Source organism: Protopterus annectens, chromosome 6.part0 (genome assembly GCF_019279795.1).
Source record: "Protopterus annectens isolate FY-2018-M chromosome 6.part0, PAN1.0, whole genome shotgun sequence".
In the NCBI taxonomy this organism is placed as follows: Eukaryota; Metazoa; Chordata; order Ceratodontiformes; family Protopteridae; genus Protopterus; species Protopterus annectens.
Window position 1 is genome coordinate 1,177,031,061 of NC_056737.1, and position 19,168 is coordinate 1,177,050,228.

The 19,168-nt window shown below is 40.0% G+C and overlaps 1 protein-coding gene across 1 annotated transcript in view; it reads left to right on the forward strand.

Moving 5' to 3' along the window:
• Nucleotides 1-15,349, forward strand: part of LOC122804744 (receptor activity-modifying protein 1-like) — a 383,657-nt gene extending 368,308 nt beyond the window's left edge. Inside the window, exon 4 of the mRNA XM_044074807.1 lies at nucleotides 13,886-15,349. Within this exon, the coding sequence (XP_043930742.1) occupies nucleotides 13,886-14,186 (301 nt within the window). The 3' untranslated portion in view covers nucleotides 14,187-15,349. The remainder of the gene's footprint in view (nucleotides 1-13,885) is intronic.
• Nucleotides 15,350-19,168: the final 3,819 nt, after the last annotated feature.

Here is a 19,168-nt window from a genome sequence, read left to right on the forward strand (position 1 = left end):
TTTGTCACTGTAGAACAGCAGAAATAGTAGGAGTTATACTCAAAAGAACAGGTGTGAGACAGGAGGCAATAAAAGTGTCAGTCAGGGTTAGTACAAGGGCAGAGCCATTGGGAATTAAGGAAGATTTTCAGATGCTTCGTGAAAAGGGGTGTGGAGGCCAGTGCTGTAAGTTTGCTTGGAAGCTTGTTCCAATTAGGACCAATAGAGTTGGAGAACAAACAGTCCCCAGCTTTGTTGTGGGATTTATGGGAGGCTGCTAGGAGCTTGGTGGCTGAACGCAAGGAAGAGAGGTTTTTATAAGGGCTAATAAGAGTGCAGAGTATGGTAGTATTCATGGGGTGATAGATTTTGCGGGTGATGCTAAGTTGCTGTAGCAACAGTTGATTTTGTAATTCCAGCCAACCAAGTTGTTTAAGATTTACGCAACGGTGGGTGCGAAAAGGAGCTCCTGCGGCAAATCTGTCGTATGAAGTCGCCAGCTTACTGATATTAGATTTAGATAAGTTGGTAAAAATTGGTGAGGCATAGAAAAGGGTAGAGAACAGGTGTGTTTGTGCGATAGTAGTTCTAGCTGAAGCAGTAAGGAAGGATTTAAGCCTATATAGAGATCCAAGTTTTCTAATGACTGACTTGATGGTTAAGTTAATATGAGAATCAAAGTTAAGATTATGATCTATTGTGACACCTAGAAGTTTGGTGATAGAGTCAGGAGATATTATTGTGCCATTGTTAGATGTTATATTGATGTCAAAAGTAGAGGATTTCTGTGTAGGTGTGAATAGTAATAATTTAGTTTTTTGGGGGTTAAGAAGGAGACAGTATTGATAGAACCAGTTTTCAGCTGCTGTGAATACTTTTTGGGTAGTAGTCTGTAGCTCAGCTCAGGATGGTGCTGAACATATCACTGTTGAGTCATCTGCATATTGAATGCAGGTGGTTTGTGGAAGGGACATATTTAAATCATTAATAAAAATAGACAAGAGGAGTGGTCCAAGAATGGAACCTTGTGGGACTCCAATTTTAATGGGAATCTGAGAGGATATGTGATTGTCCCAAAGAACTGCTTGCTGTCTATTTTCTAAGTAGGAATTAAACCACTGGATTGCCTGGGAGTGTAATGCCAGAGATTTAAGGGTGTTAAGTAAGAGTTTATGGTTAACCATATCAAAGGCCTTGGAGAGGTCTAAGAAGAGAGCTGAGGACAGCAAGTTGTTATTACGATTTTTATTAATATGGTCTGTGAATGATAAGAGTGCAGTAGTTGTGCTGTGATACGGTCTAAAACCGTGTTGGCAGTCAGCTAGAAGATTGTTTTGGAGAAGATGGTCGAGCAATTGCTGATGAATGCATCTTTCCATGATTTTAGCTCATGGAGAAAGTAGGGCTATGGGACGGAAGCTAGACAGTTCATTAGAGTTACCCCCGTTATGTAGAGGAATGATCTGACAGACTTTCCAGAGGGATGGGATAAAGCCTTCAGTTATGGTTTGATTTATTAAAATGGAGACAGGATAGGCAAGTACTCCAGCTGCAATTTGCAGATACTCAGCTGGGAGGAGGTCAGCTGAGGGTGTACAGGGTTTAAGTTTCATAAGTAGGTTGTGGATGAGACATGTTGAGACTGGTTGCAATTTGAAAGTGGGGGGTTTATTGGTCAGGGAGTAAAGTTCCTGGGTGGCAGCAGGCAACAAGGTCTTGGCTAGGGATGTGACAGTGTCAGAAAATAATTTGTTGAAAGTGTCTGCTATCTGGTTGGGTGTACTCTGAGTGAGGTCGGAAGGAGTATGTGTTTTAGAATTTCCTGGATGTAGTAATTTGTTGATACCTGACCAGAATTTCTGAGGGTTTTGGTGTTGAGCGTGTTGGAATTTCAAGTAATAATTTTTCTTATCTAGGAGTATTAATCTCTTTGCTTCATTTCTAAGCTGCTTAAAGGTTTGGTGATCAAACATGTTTTTAGTGATACACCATTTAGTCCATGTTCTATTTCTCTTTATCATTTTTGCTTGGTCTCTTTGGTTAGCCATGGAGCAGGTTTTGCTCTGGTTTTAATAGACCAAGTGGGGGCATGGTGGCTAAGAATTTGCAGGAATTTATTGTTGAAGTAGGAAACTGCCTCCTCAAGAGGTAAGTATTTTAGGGGAGACCAATTGCAAGCTTTGAGCTCTATTTGGAAGTTTGTTTGGCTGAAATATTTCTTATTCATGGTTGTTCTGAAAATTGTATGGTTGGGGATAGGGTTTTTTTGTCTGGTAATATAAGTGGGTAACTGGTCGCTGATATCACCAGGTAGAACGCCAGTGGTATAAGCCAGGGGATTACTATTGACTAAAATCCATTCAAGGGTGCTCTGTTTGAAGCTGGGTTTATTTATTCTAGTAGGGGAGGTAATGGTTTGATTGAAGCCATAAAGGTTTATGTGAGAGGTTGTTTTGGGAGAAATTCAGCAATTCCAATCAATATTAAAGTCTCCTAGGAGAATAGTTTCCTGAGGGAAGGAAGTGGAGAGCCAGCTCAGTATATTTTCAAGGGTATTAATATTATTGCCTGGGGGGGTATAACAGCAGATTATGTAAATGGATTTGTTTGTATTAAGCTGTAGCTTGGTGATTAAGATTTCGGTATTACTTGGTGAGGACGGTTTGGCATCTAGTTGGGTAACCAGTAATTCAGCTTTGTATAGTATTGCTACACCACCACCCTTTTTGATTGGATGGTCAGTTCTGAGGATGTTATACCAGGTGGGATTATATCATTCTCCTTAGTTCCTGACTTAAGCCAGGCTTCAGTTAGGCATAAGATATCAAGGGAATGGAGATCCAGCAGGGCATGTAGTTGGGTAATTTTATTGTTTAGGCTGTGAATATTTAGGTGGGCTACACGGAGAGAGCTGGGTGTGGTGGTAGGATTTACAGAATTAGCTTGATATAGTGGAGGGATACTAGGGAAGTAGTTGTTTGGGCCTGGGTTAGGGTGAATGTCGCCATATAGGAGTAGAAGCTGCTGTTGACTGCGTAAGTATCTGGAAAGTTTGGAAGAAATTGGGTAAAGCTTTTTGTTTTGGAAAAACCTGATATGTGTAGTTCTATGGAATTGAGGTATGAGGTAGGAAGATGAAGATGTTATACTGCTATGTGTTTGTGGGGCATATACAGAGTGAGGAGTAGTTTGCTTTACTATTAGCTGAGATTCAGTTAAGTTTCTGTTCTCAAAGAGAGTGAGGGTGTAAGAAACAAGATGAGTGTTTAGGATTATGAAAGAGGAAAGTAGGTGATGAAATTTAGGAATGCCTGGTTTATGCATAGCAAGGTGCAAGTATGGTCCTAGAAGCAAGGTGATACTTGTCAGAGGAAATGGGGGGGTTAAATGAGTGGAGCAGTTATCAGATAGGAAGGGATTATAGTAGTAAAGTGTGGGTGGAACTGTTAATTATTTAACAAGGTGAACAGGGCTATTGGTGGATGTAAAAGGAGGTTGGGTTATTGTGCTGTAAGGCTAGGAGCCCTTGGGGTGGGTGGGATATGGGGGTGGAGTAGGGGAGTGGAGTGAGCCCACAGGGCGAACAGAGTGGGTAGAGCAAAGAAGAAGGAAAACCAGAAAAAAAATAATCAATCAGATCTTTTGAGACTAAGCCCAAGGTCTGGTAAGCTATCCAGAAAGGAGAAAAATTGTATGATATATTTAGAAATAGAACTTTGTAACCTGGTGGTTATTTAAACAGTACAGTAAAGGACTTAACTTTTGGGGGATCCTAAAAACTACCAGAAGTTGATGGGACAAGGTTTGGGAAAGGCAGGGAGGTTTAAATATATATTTATAGTTAAACTACTTGTTCATAGGTTCATAGGTTCATACTAGGCTTTCTGCCCTAGGGCATTTATAAGCCTAGCCAGAGTGTGTTTGGCTTTCGCCACCCATTTTAAATTAATTTTGCTATGCCCTTTTTCAAGGTTAGTATACTGTGCCTCTGTCTAACAGTGACACAGAAGTGATACCCGGGGTAAACCTACGATCTCCTATCCACTCATCGAGATTCCTCTTGAAGAGAGTCAATGAGGGACTCTGCCTAACCTGGACTGGGATTTTATTTCAGAGTGAAGGGAGCCTCTGGGTTATGAATCTGTCCCTCCAGCATGTCCTATTTATTTCAGTGCTGAGGTTCAAGTCTCTCGAGCGCGTAGCTCGAGGGGATTTGGATTTTCTGAGGTGCAGCATGTCCATTAATTCCAGTTTGGACATGGCTTTATATGTCAGGCACAGATTGCCTCTGAGCAGGCGGTATGCCACTGAGTAGAGCTGGAGTTTCTTTAACCGGGCAGCATATGGCATCTGTTTGAGCCCTTTGATCCTCTTGGTGAGGTACTTTTGGGGTCTTTCCAGTTGCTGCAGGTGTCTGGTAAGGTACATCCCAAAAGGGGCATTGTACTCAATTATGGGCCTGATGAGGGATGAGTAAAGAGGCACGATGACCTCCCCGATCTAGATGTGAATCCCTTCATGATTAGGTGGGCTATATAGAATGTTTTTCTAACCACTTTGGTCATGTGGTTTTCAAATGAGAGATTGCTATCAACTTGGGTCCCCAGGTCCCTAATTACTTCTTCCATACTTAATGGATTACCACCTATGTGGTAATTTGTGGCCACTTTGTTTTTGCCAAAGGGGATGACTATACACTTTTTGGCGTTTAGCTTGAGGCCATGGCTCTGGCACCAGTTGTCTGTTTCTATGAGGCCCTTTTGTAGGATGCTTGTGTCGGCTGGAGAGTCAATTATGGCACCTAGTTTGCAGTCATCTGCGAACTTGGTCAGCCACAGTCCTTCCGTGTTGGCCTGTACCTCAGAGAAATATATACCGAACAAGACAGGTCCCAGGACTGAGCCTTGTAGGATGCCACTTGTAACTGGTTTGGAGTCTGACATGGCTCCAGCAATTCTAACCATGTGGGTTCTGTCCTTGAGCCAGTTTGCAACCCATCTAATGACATTGGGGTTTATATTTAAGCTGGTGAGCTTATCTATGATGCCCGAGTGGGGTATTGTATCGAAGGCTTTTGCGAGGTCCAGGTAGGCTTTGTGGACCACCTTCCCCTCGTCAATGGCCTTGGTGACTGTTTCAAAGAAATCGACCAGGTTTAAGAGGCAGGATCTGCCCTTAACAAAGCTGAACTGGGTAGGATCCAGTGTCTGTAGGTCCCCAATATCTTTATTTATGAGGTCCATGATGATCCTTTCCATAGCTTTGCAGACCAAGCTAGTGAGACTTATGGGGCGATAGTTTTCAGGATCCGATGAGGCACCACCTTTGTGAAGAGGGACCACTGTTGCTGTACGCCACTCTTTGGGTACATATCCTGTAGTAAGGCTGAGATTGAACAGTAGTTTTATGTTTGGGTTTAGCTCTTCTTGGAGTTCATGTAGGACACTGCCCGGGACACTGTCTGGTCCCATTGATGCTGTGTTTTTTGCTTTGGAGAGGGCGGCTCTTACCTGAGCATCTGAGATGTCAGGGAGGCAGCACTCTGCTGGGATAGATATTTGCCCTTTTGGTGGGGGGGGGAGTTTGCGCTGAACCTATCAGCTAGGATGTTGGCAATGTCTGTGGGTTCAGTGTATTTTTTTGTCATTTTGGACTAATTCTGAGCATATCTGGGAATTCCCACCCAGGTTCCCAACAGAACTAAAGAAAGCCTTGTGATTATCCTTAGTGTCCTGTGCAATTTTTCTCTCGAAGCTGGCCTTAGATGATTTTATGAGTGCCCGTGGTTTTTGCTAATACTGATCAGAGATGCCTTCCCTTTTTGGGATTTTGCTCTATCATGTAGTAGCTTCCTCCTTCTATTGTATAGTTTGTTTATGGCTGGGGTCCACCAGACAGGACGCCTGCCTTTGGAGGATTGGGTCTTGGTTTTATTTGGGATTGCATGATCCATGCATTCCTGAAGGTGTTCATAGAATGCATTTATAAAGTATTCTGCAGTCTGGGCCATATTTTCCACAGGCCTGGGGGCTTTGAAGGATTCCACCTCGGTTTTGAGGAGTGTGAAATTTGCTTTAGAGAAGTTTTTCACTGTGGTTTTCTGGGAAGGGGGTGGGGTTGGGATGTGAATATCCAATGAGATTAGTTTATGGTCTGATCTTACCAGTAAGGGATACACTTCCGGTCTGGAGTATAGAGCCTCCATGTTGATGATGATCAGGTCCAGTATGTTTTCCCCTCTTGTGGGAGTGGTAACAAGTTGTTCCATAGCATTTGAGTTTATAAATTCTAGGAACCTTTGGGCTAGGGTGTTGGAGCTAGAGTAATGCTCCCAGTCTATGTTTGGGTAGTTGAAGTCGCCCAATATAATGGTGTTTGGAGAGACCTTCATATTTTCCAGTGTTCTCAGGAAGGCCGAGTGGGGTTCCCGGGTTTGGGAGGGTGGTCTGTAGCAGGCTATAAACTGGAAGGCAGTTTTACCCACTGTTAGTTGCACATGGATAGTCTCTGATGCTTCGTGCTTTGCCGCCAACCTGGAGGTGTGGGTATCTTTGACGAATATTCATACTCCCCCTCCTTTTGTGGTTCGGTCCAAGTTTTGGGGCCAAAAATTATTTCTGTAAAATAAAATATTGTGGGATATGAAAACTAATTCAGATATTATGTTGGGCATAAAGGTTTGTTTTCAGTAGGTGGGTGATGCAGAGATAGGCTGAAATCCACTGGGAAGCAGATCTAACAGTGCGTGGTAATACTTAGCAGAAAGGGAAATTGGAACTGTTTCAGTGAGCTAAGAATTTCCATTAAGGGAAAAATTAATAAGTATAGTACTGCCACCTTGTGGCCGTAGTTAGCAATTACTTCAAATTATTTCTTCAGGTAAAAGAAAAACGGGCAAGGGAGTGAAGGCAAATGGGGGTAAATATGGATTTTAGACGGTGGCAGGCTGCTGGCAGACACAAGGCAGAGCCCTACCCTGGGACATTATGTCACCAAAAATGGTTCAACAAAGAAAAATAGCAAGAGAACTACATACATGCAGCAATCCTTAGGGGAGGTGCTGTAAAGTGTTACAAGATGGTACTGTGCTCCAAAAATAGTGTCGAAGCTTCAATGGTAGGGTGGTCCGCAGGGCAGGTAGCAGCAACAGGACAGGAATAGCACACACGCAAAAACAGAGGGCGAGATGCAGCAATCCTTAGGGGAGATGCTGTAAAGTGTTACGAGATGGTACTGCGCTCCAAAAATACTGTCGAAGCTTCAATGAAGCATATATGATGGCAAACACAATTGTATTGATATTTGGCCTCTGCCAATGAGAATTTGTTAGAACTGCAAGTTGATAACTTCATTTTTTAAAGGCTCAAGCCACACCCACTGGGAGTTAAAGGTACACACTCAAAAGATCTGTACTGGATGGAATGAGTTAAAGTGCCCATATATATTGCATTTACCCTTGTTGTTATGATCCAGATTACCAGGGTGGTTGTTAACTAGGTAAATCCACCGGATACAAGTGTCCCTTTGCGGGGGTGACCCAGGAGCACTGTTTGGTTAAATGATTTTGTCCAAGTCACACAGTAGTCAAACGAAGGTTGAGGGAATTGAACCCTTTGTGCTGCAGATAGCAGTACATTAACAGTGCTGCGAGCTACCTGACAGTTCTTCAAAGGGTCATTTTTGCATGCATAGTTAAATAAATACATTAAAATTAGACTTCCTCATTTCACCAATTCCTTCACATTCACTCTTTCTCCATCTTTCTCATGTGCCTTTGAATTTCTCTGTAGGTTCTATCTCCACCACTCATTCTGTCATTTCTTCTTTTTTTATTAAACAAGAAGCATGTTTATTAATTACCACATATAGCATAGGCAATTATACATTTTTATAAATGAAAACAAACCATATTTACATCATTTTAGTTGCAAACATTACACATGACTTAAACTCTGTCCAGTCATTGTCAGTCAAACATTGCATAGCTCATTCAAATCCTGGCTTCTTTTAAACCTCATTCCTCCCCTGTATGTATTGTTCCCACAATTTCAGTTTTCCTATGTAATTTCCTTCTCCCCTTTTCTAAAGATCCCATTTCCTGTGATTTATCTCTCTTACTATATTCACGATTTCTAGTACTGTTACTTTCGACTTTCATTTCCGTTTCTTAGTAATTGCATTTTTTGGAAGCTACTATAATTAGGCTCAGCAAGGCCTTACTATGTCTAGACAATTCTGATTCTGTTTCACAGCTCAGAAAATCATTTCCTTAGTTACACCAATTTGCTCTCTCAGTATTTCTGGCAGAGAAGTCTGCAGGTAATTTATATAGTCTGCCAACTCATTACAGTCCCAGAAAATAAAATATGTTCCCAAGTATTTCTTTCTTCCCCATCACACCCCAACATTTGCTGTCTACCTGAAAAAAAAATTCTCTGGAGTCTACTTGGGGTATAAAAATATCTATGTAAACATTTCCAAGGAAAAATCCTAAATCTTCAAGGCACACTATCTCCCTTACTGCCTAGTACCATTGGAGTGCCACAAGGCTCAATGCTGGGCCCACTTCTTTTTTCTATTTTCACTAACAATTTTCATACCTCCACCCAACATGCCACACTCATCCAGTATGCAGATCATTCAACTCTAATCTGCTCTGCCCCATCTCTTACCACTCTACAACTCACTCAGGAATCTTTTACCTCTGTGGAGAAATGAATTATTGATATACAACTCATCCTAAACCCCAACAAGACTAAATTTCTCCTATTCACCCCCCAATAAATCAAAAACTACCCCTCTTTCCTTTACCATCACTTCCAAAAATGGCATTACCATCTCTTCTTCAACCTGTACTAAACTCCTCGGTGTAGAAATTGACAAAAACCTCCTCTTTGATGTCCATATTTCCCAAACCATCAAATAAGTACACAAAAAATGGGAACACTATACAGACACAAACATTTCCTCTCAGATCAGGCATGAATCACCTTAGCCCTAACTTACCTATTGTCCACACTGATGTAGGCCACACCAATTCTTACCCTGACCAGAAAACTTGATCTTGAGAAACTTGAGTCATGCTATAATAAATTTACCAAGTTTGCTAACAACTTCTCTTTCACTACCCACCACTGTCAGGCTCTAAGGGACCTACAATGGCTAGAACTTCCTCAACTACTCAATTACCACCAACTAATCACTGCCTATAACATCCTGGTAAAACCCCAGTGCTAAGTCAGCTTCTCACTCACTACAAAGCTAATCTCCCTCTTCGTTCTGTTGACAAATCACTACTCTGTATCTCAAGGGTAACAATAATGCTGGGAAAACCCTATTCCCCCACACCATATCTAGAACCTGGAATAGCCTCCCCTCTTCTCTGACTTCTGCATCCACTACCATACTGTTCAAAAACTCACTTAAATCACATCTTATGAACACCTGGCTATCCATGTATTACATAACATTTACCTTGCTTCTTCATATACCTTCCTTCCTAGTATACTTACTGTATATATGCTACAGTACCACAACTCTAATACTCTATCTCTAGCATGACATTTCCTTTGGTAACCATATTTTTTTTTTTTATTACTTCATATACCTTCCTTCCTAGTATACTTACTGTATATATGTTACAGTACCACAACTCTGATACTCTATCTCTAGCACGACATTTCCCTCGGTAACCATGGTAACCATATTGTTATTTTTATTACTTCATATACCTTCCTTCCTAGTATACTTACTGTATATATGCTACAGTACCACAACTCTAATTTCTTTATCTCTAGCATATTTCCCTCGGTAACCATATTGTTTTTTTTATTACTTCATATATTGCTGATATTCTCTGTCTGTTTCACTTTCTGTCTGAGTTTTTTGTCTGATTGTTATGTAAATGTGGAGCTTTTATCCCCGGGCCCCCTCTGTAAATGGACCTGGTCCATTCGGACTATCCCAGTAAACAAATGTAAAATAAATAAATAAATAAAATTGTTGCATATTTGGGAAACATACATATATCCTCCCAGTGTTTGTCTCTCCTCCCTATCTCTTGTGACTGATTCTTATAGTTATCATACAATATTTTATATGCTCTACTAATTATTCCTTACTTAATGGCAACTTCTCTTCTAGATTCTACTAAAAACTCCACCATTGCTGGTCTTTCATTTAGGACCTCCTATTTATTTCTCTTTCCTTATGCTCTAATATCAATCCTTGATAGGGAAGGCAATCTCTAAACTACAGTCCAAATAAATTCTCAGCTTATTCCCATTCTGTTACTTTTCCCTCTCTAGATATTTGCTCCCAGTACCTTGGTTCCTTTAGCAGCTTTCTCCAATAAATTCCAGTTCCATCTTGCCTGTTGTTTGTATCCCTAATTACAGTCATCCCTATCAGCAGAATCTCCTTTCTTCATTCACGTGTTGGCTTACTTCTTAGAATACTTTCTGCCACTTTAATAATATAATATTCTGTATGGTTGTTGTTATTCTCCTTAAGGATCTGCATCCAAAATCCCAGTCTCTCCTTGTTACTTGGGCTTCCTCCCTGTTTCTTCATCATCCCTTTCCACTCTGAATTACAGTTTTCTGCTTGTGCTATATATAGCGGCCTCAACTGTGCTGCTCTGAAATACCCCTTCAAATTGGGTAATCCCAATCTGCTCCCTTCTACTGGAAGAATCGTCTTATCCCACTTGACGCTTGCCATCTTCCCTTCCCAGATGAAATCCTTCAGCTCTTTATTAATTGCTATCCAGAACTTCTCTGGTTGATAAAATATGCCTGCCCTGTGTATAAGGCAAAAGGGACTGAAAATGTAACTGCTTGTAACTAGCTATCCATATCCACATAAGAAAGCTTCCAATTTCTCAGTTGTTGTATTATCTTTTGTTTAGTCTCTTCACACATATCCTTACCTGCCACGCCAGGATCCTTTCTAATCCAAACACACAGTTGAGGTTGCACATTAGAAATAGGTTGGTATTGTGTAGGAAGATGTATGTAGGTGAGAGACAAATATAGTTGGCATAGCTGTTGTATTCATGGTGCCAGATGTTGTTGTCAAAAGTGGATTGTGAGTTATAAGATTAGGAAAGGAGTCATTGAAGACAGTGTAGATAGAATAGAGGTATAAGTGGCGCTAGAAGGTATTTTAATACCTTTCATTGTGGCTGGCCCTTTAGAGAATACTTTTAACAGCTTGAGAGTATTTATGCTTATTTTAGTGACACTGTGGCTGCTCCTGAAAGCCTTGCTGCTTTGGTCACACTCTACCATTTGTATTACTATTAATTTTGCCCAGTATATTTGGGCACCCTTTGTAAGAACCTTAGGGTAGCTGACTGGTGGCAATGTGATTACCTCAGAGTCTGGGCAAAAAGGGCCACAGCTAGTAAATCTTTGTCAGCTTTTCCCAGGTGTGTATGTAACTCAAATATCCAAGTATGTGTGTCAGTTACTGGAACAGGGGCACAAAGCTCCAAAGTGGTCAGTGTGGAGATTTGTGTGGGCCTGGAGAGAGAAAGAGAGTCCATCCCCAGGTCTGGCGCATGCTTCCTGTGTACTCTTAATGGAAACTGTGCTTGGTGCAGGGGGATGCATCCAAAAATACTGTGTGACTCCATCTTTGCTCTCAGTGACTGTCCCTCACCAGAGTCATTGGTGAGGAATGAGTCTCTTTGATTGCTGCCCTGGAGTAGGAACCCATCACAACAATACCCAGTCACATTAAGGCATCCCAGTACAAACAGGTAACATCAGGGATCAGAGAGGACAATTATAGAATTTCACTAGTGTCAGTTTCCTGTGTTTTCTTCTTTTATTGTGATTAAAAGTATTATACCACTATGTGCAGCCATTCTGCTGTCACTGAAAGTCTCATGATGCCATGTTCAGCTCTCATACTGACTCTCATTTTACTCTCTCACTGGCTTTTTTTCCCTTCTACTTTTTGTACTTTTTCCTGTCCCTTTCTATCCACCTCCCTAACCCTCACTTCTGTCTCTCGGTTTGTCTCGTCTGATAACTCTGACTATCAGACTAGTCACTTCCTTTTGAACTGCGCTCTCTTGGAAACAGCCACTAGACAAAAGTCTATAAAGGATAGGTCAGTGTTTCCAGTATATCTTCCACCTCCTGTTCTATAGTCTGCAAAATTACTCTGAAGACCTTTCAAGTGATTCATTCCACCCAGGCAGTACACCTCAAAAATGCACAAGAAACAGTGATTTAATATCTTGCTATCTTAACAAATCCAAAGAGAGTCAGTAAATTCATGAGGAATGCAGAAAAGCTACTAAATGCATACCCATTTCATCACCAGCTGTTTCAACAGAAAACATTACCTGAGATGCATTACAATTCATTAAATCAATTTGTATGAACATCAGAGGGACTTATGTAAGTTTACTGGGATTGTCAATACATTTTAGCTAATCTGTTTGAAGTTTTTTGGGTTTTCGTATTATCTGTACCCTTTTTCTGGCATAGGATGATATATTAAAAAAGTAATAGATTTGTCTGTTTTTCCACAACCTCCTACGTTACTTTACAGACCATTACTAAAAGCCAGCATTCAGTTCTGGCAGATGTCTGTTTGCATTATGTTTCATCACCAGCGAGTGTGGCCAGGCCTGGTGCCCTATGTGCAGCTAGAAATAACTGTCAGTGCAATTCTTTAACGTCTAAACAATTATTAATGTCACATGTGTCATGCCACAAATGTTTTATTTAAACACAGCACTGAATGTGTGAAATTTATTTATTTATTTATTGTACTTAGCAACATAGTTGTAATTTGAGAAAAATGTCACCAGGATTAAATGATAATATAAAAGTGCATTTAAAGTCTATAACTGTATAAATGTAGTTGCATTTGTTTTACTTTGTTTTTTAAATAATGTGTTTTTACTATCATGTAACCATGACATGTCATGTGATATTCGAATGCTTTATATACTTGTTATATATTTACAATAGTTCTGATGAATTTATTGTTGCAATAGAACAAAAGCACTTAGCTGTTAGGAACATACTAGCCAAGCAATCACAGGGACATGAGATACCTAGCCATATATACCTTTAAGCAGACAAACTTTCTTGCCACCCTTTTCAAACACTTCATAGTGCCTGCCTTCCAAATTGAGCAGGACCGTACATGATAACCCCAGTGTACTTTTGTGCCTACCCATCCAGTCATTAAGACTTGCCTCAAAGGTAGCTAAAGTACTTAGTTTGACCCGTAGTGGTTAACGTTTTTCATAGACTAAGAATACATTGAGTGAGAAATGCATCTCCCCAGCGACTCTTGTTTATTTGTTGGTGTAGATCTAAGTCCTTAGTGTGGGTGAGCTAATGGTTTTACAAAGCAATAGGAGGTAAAATAGAACTGGGTCTTTCATGTTTTGAAAATCGATACACAGGTCACCTTACAGTAACCTGCAGGCTAGTAAGTACACGGAGAGCCATGCTAATTTATGCTGTTCATTAAAAAAGCTATTTTCTTTATCCAGTAGAGCTATTCTTTTTATTTTTTTTGGGGGGGGGGGGTCTTCTTAAACATATATAATATGTGCAGTATTTCAAAATAAAGAAGAAAGTCAATCTTTTTAATTTGTTTTTACATGAAAGCAGTCATCAACAAATTAACAGCATTTTATTTAGAGTAATTTTATTTTCGGGGCCCAACTAATGGATTTCATTACTGTATAAGGGTAACGCTGTTGCTCAGAACTTTTCATGGATTCTACTCTTAAGTACTAACCAATGAAGCAACAGCATTTCTAATATCCTTGTAATTGTTTTGTTATAATTTTCTTTGTGATGCACATGTGCATTGATGAGACTGTTATTAAATAAAGACAATAACACGACTTTGTAATGTTTTTATACAGGCTTTATCAGAACTTGACAGATTGTGTAAACATCGTAGCAAAGTACACATCATGCTTTGACCCGCTCCTGGCTGAAAAAATTTTAATTCGTCTGCATGAAGAATTCTTCTCCATGTGCCCTAATTCCCCTAACCACATTGCTGACCCCAGCCTCTATGTTATGTTATTCCTGGCTTTACCTTGCATTGTATGTACCCTTCTAATGCCCTGTCTCTGCACAGCGATTGTGCTAAGGACTGCAAATCAGGAACAGTCCATCAACTTACAGAAATTCTGTTGTGGTCGCACAGGCAGTCAGTAGCTCACTGCTTGGAAATTAAATCAGACCGCTATAAGAATACACTTGGGAAAGAATAATATTTATGCACCAGAGTAAAACATATTCCAGTGCTGAAGATTTATTCTCATTGTCCTACAGAAACCTTTACAGCAACATCAGCAGCGTGTGTAAATGTTGGCAAAATGCCTCATTTGGAAGGTAATACTGTTTACTAACGCAAAAACAAAGAAGGACAATCACATCTCCAGACTTCAGGGTCAAATTCTCATTTATGCTTCTTATGTTGTAGGGTTTGCATTTTTTGAGGTGTGAAACTGCTAGAGGTGGAAGAGCACTACTGGAATTAAGATACTGACTCATACCAAAGACAGTGTGGTTGCACGGACTTTAACAATGCTGCAGTTATTTTTAATTCTTCGGGTCAGAAGACAAAGGCTGTAAATTTCAAGTTCTTCTTCCAAAAAAGTCCAACTCTGCTAATGTTAATACAGTTCTGTTCAACTGTTTAATCCAGTTACTTAAAAATGGTGCAGACATTCATGAGTAACATGAACACTTGTAAGTTTACTGTTGGTAAGGATTTTGAATAACCTGACATGTTCGTGACACAATTTGGGGAATCTGCATAGGAGTCCATGTTATTTGTGTTCGAGGGGGCTTTAAAACTTCTTATACCATCCTTTAGTAGGAGGTAATTCCACAACCATAATCTGCAATATATCTGCCAAAATTCATTTCCCATTAAACAAACTTTCATTAAATTTTTCATTCCATATAACCCATATTACATAAAACAAATTCTTTTCTACCCTTCTTATGTATTCTTTTTATTGTTCTTGTAATATCCATACATAATCATATTCATATCTATATTATGTCATTGATATTCTCAAAACATTTTTCTTCCCACAGCTTTTTCCAGAGTTTCACCAATCTTTTACATTTCAAAGAAACATGCTCTGTTCTCTCTTACTCCTCACAAAATAAGCATACTCTTTCATCTTTCTTTTTATATGGCATATTCCCCTTTACTGAAAACTTATTTATTACCGATCTCCATAAGTAAAGCTGATACTCTACTATCTTGGTACACCACTTTTACTTACTTTAATGGCTTTAATCACTTCTGATAAATTTTCCCATGGATATTGTTTCATTACATTATTATACCACATCCTTCTATCTTTTTCTATACCATCATTTTTTTTGTTTTCCGTGTTAGTATTTTTCTTGCTGTTTTTAATTTCTTCATTTTACATAATCTTTTTTTTCTGTATTTCTTATTCTATTTAAGCATTCTCACAGTTAATTTCTCAGTCTCTTCCTTTACCTACTTTAATACTCTCTAAAAGTTTATAGAAGCAGAATAAACAAACTGGATTTAGTAACCCCAACCCCCCTTCATCTTCACTCATATACAGCACACCTCTTTTCACTGGGTTTAATCTTGAACCATATATGAAAGAAAACACCAATTGCATAATTTACTCTTCATATTTTTTTTCTGGGATCATATAAACTTTTGACGTATACTCTATTTTCTCAGAAATACATAATTCACCAGATAAACCTTTTTCCTGAATGCTAATCTATACACCCCCCACAGAAGACATATTCTTTTATCAAACTGTTTTACTGCATCATAACTACATTTTTTCCCAGATTTTATCACCATCAAAGGTACTTCATTCATTGAAAAATACCCACAACCAAATTTCACCACATCATACAAAGCCGTACTTTTGTCTTTATTCAGGATTATCCCCATTTCCTTTAAACATCCATATTCACATAAAAATCAATTTCCTCGTCCATATTTTGTTCTTAGTATCTACAACTATACTGTCTGCGTGTCTAACAAGTGGAATCGCCCCCTCTTTGTGCATCACATACCTGGCATTTTTCATTTTATGAGCGACTTCACTTACTATTACATTCATTACCAATGCAAACAATATTCCACCCATGGGGCGCCCTTGCCTTCATGCATACTTCTTTATTCAGCCAACCTTTCATTAACACTCTCACTCCATTATCCTGATATGCTGACATATATACTCTCTTAATTCTGTTGCCTATTCCATTCCATATCATCCCACAAAGCATCATATCCTGCTGCATCTAATATCACCTACCAGTAGTTTCACATATTCCTTTTTAATAATACCATTCACAATTTCTGTCAGAACCAATAACGCGTCTTGACATCCCTTCCCTTTTATACCACACATAGTTACTTCCATAATGTCCTTCATCCTTTCTTACATTTTTCTCTGTGTTATTCTCATAAAATTATAATCGGTGTTACTTAGTGTGATGGGCCTCAATTTTTTTATTTCAATCCTCTCATCTTTCTGCTGTATACATTTTAATATCTCAATACATAACTCTTTAACAAACAAACCTTCCCTTCCACCACTCATTCAGTACATTTACAAATTACTCTCTTTGCCAATCCATTAATTTTTTCATACTTTCCATACCCTATACCACCTGGGCCTGCTACTGAATCAGCATTTACTTTCCTAAGTACTTCACCAATTCAGTAATAGTAATTTCTTTTTGAACTTCTTATGCTGGAAGTTTTTTTTTTTTACTTTCCGGTCTCTCTGGTCTCTCTTATTTTCCCTCTTTTTAACTCATACATATTTTCCACACGCTGTGCTACAATACTCATAATTTGTTTTTGTTCGTATGTTCATAGGTGGTTACTAGGCTAACAGCCATATAGCCCTTACAAGCCTAGCCATATTTATCCCGAGTTGCCCCAGTTGTCCTAGGTTAGGTGAGCAGTGTTCACAGAGATGGCAGTCTGTGACACTTAATACCAACTACCCGTGTCCATGAGGGACATAGGCACCAGCCCAGGAGTGAATTTGTGGTCACCCATCCATTGATCTAGGATGTGTTTGAAGAGGATCAGAGAGGAGCTTTGTTTCACATGAATTGGGAGCTTCTTCCAGAGAAGTGGCAGTCTCTGGGAGATGTATGTGTCTCTCCAGCATGATCTGTGCAAGTCACAGGCTAGGTTAAGATCCCTGGAACAAGTGACTCTTGTGCAATTTGATCTGCGAATAATAAGCATTTCCATTAGGACAGGATCACATTTGGTTGGGGACACATAACTAAACTAACATTCAACTGCAGAGAAATATGGTTGCTGTGAACTCCCTGTGGGCAAAGAGATAATTGTGGTGTCATGCCCACAACTTCAATAACCAAATGCATAGAGGGGAAATAATGTCCATGGCCCCCAGGGCAACATGAGACAGCAGGCAGTATGGCAGGCATCAGCAACAGGCTGACCAGTGGACATGCCAGTGGCAGTAAATTACAGTACACAATGGGCAGTCCCTTTACAACTGGTGTATGTGGGTCACTACCCCCTTCACAGTGTCTAGGGAATATTACCTAAAATGCACACTGGAGAATGTGTGATGACACTAGCATGCAGGATTTCCTCCATGCTGCAGCACACTTCTATAGGTTATAGTTACATAAACATGTACTTTACACTAAGCACAACATGCATTACGTCTTCTTTGCTGTATGCACTTGGTTATTAAAGCTGTGAGCATGGCAGTATATGCTTCTTTTGCCCACAAGGAATTTGCAAACAGTCATATTTCTCTGCAGCTGAATGTCACTTCAGCCACATGTCCCCAGCCACATGTACCACATGGAAATGTCTTGCTGCCTAGGCACCTGAACCCGACCTGTTCTCTTGAGAGAACAGGCTGCGTGACAGTGTCAGATATGCATTGGGGTGTGGCTGGTGAGTTGGCAATTTCTTTCAGTAGAGTCTGGGTGGTGCCATCCACTACCAGTTCAGTACATTTTTGGGCACTTCCTTTCAGATTTTGGACGTGGTTAAAGAATGTTTTGTGATTAACCTTAGCTTGGGATGCTACTTTGACCTTGTAATTAGCTTGGGGGAGACTTGACAAGATTTCTGATGTGTTTGTTTATGCCATAGAGGGAATTATTTCTCTGCTGAGTCAGTTCCCTCTTGCTCTTAGACATTAGTTTCTTCCTCTTGTTATATAGACGTTTATAGTTGAGGTCCACCAGGGTGGTTTGTTGTTTTGAGAGGACTTGGTTTTGATCCGGTCAGGTAAAGTCGAATCTATACAGCTGCTTAAGTGGTTATACAGGGCATTTGTGTACACTTCTGCATAGGAGCCCATGTTATCAGGGATTAAGGGTGGTTCTGAACATTTTATACCCTTGCTAAATAGGAAGTAATTTGATTTGGAAAAATGTATTAAGCTTTTTTTGTTCTTGATGGGGAATCAGGCTTTATAATTACATCTAAGGAGACTGATTTATGGTCCAATCTCACCAGGGAGGGCATCACACAGGTGGGATGTAGTGCTTCTCCATGTTGATGAGTACTGACTCTCTGTTCCAGAGCATTTGTATGGACAAAGTCCAAGAACCTGAGCCAGCATGTTTATTTTCATGTACCTTAAGCAGTCGATAGAAAGATAAAATCACCCATGACCAAGGTGTTGGGCTGTACGGCAAGTGACTCCAGTAATTCCAGTATGATGTATGCTTTTCTTGGTTCATGGTGGGGGGCCTATAGCTAGCAATAATGTGGTAGGGTGTTTTGCCTATAGTCAGTTGGACATGGAGTAGCGTGAGAGAGTTGTACTGTTTGACCAGTCTTGAGGTGTACTTGGCCTTAATGAGGATGGACACACCTCCTCCTTTCATTCTTCACACTCAGTTTGTGGTCTGCATGTGTGAAAGGTGTTGTAGCCTTGCATAGCCAGCATGCTTTCTGTGGCTTTGAACCATGTCTCGATGACTGCACAGAAGTCAGCATCTTCCCCAAGTCGAGGAGTGCTTCCAGGGTGTGCAATTTCCTGATTAGACTCCTATCATTAAGCTGCAGAACCTTGAGTTTATCTTGAGAAAATTTTGTTACGTCAGGAGGTTTTTTGTTTTGACATTGCCGAAAAAAGGCACTATAGGTTTGACTAATGCCTTTGCCAGTA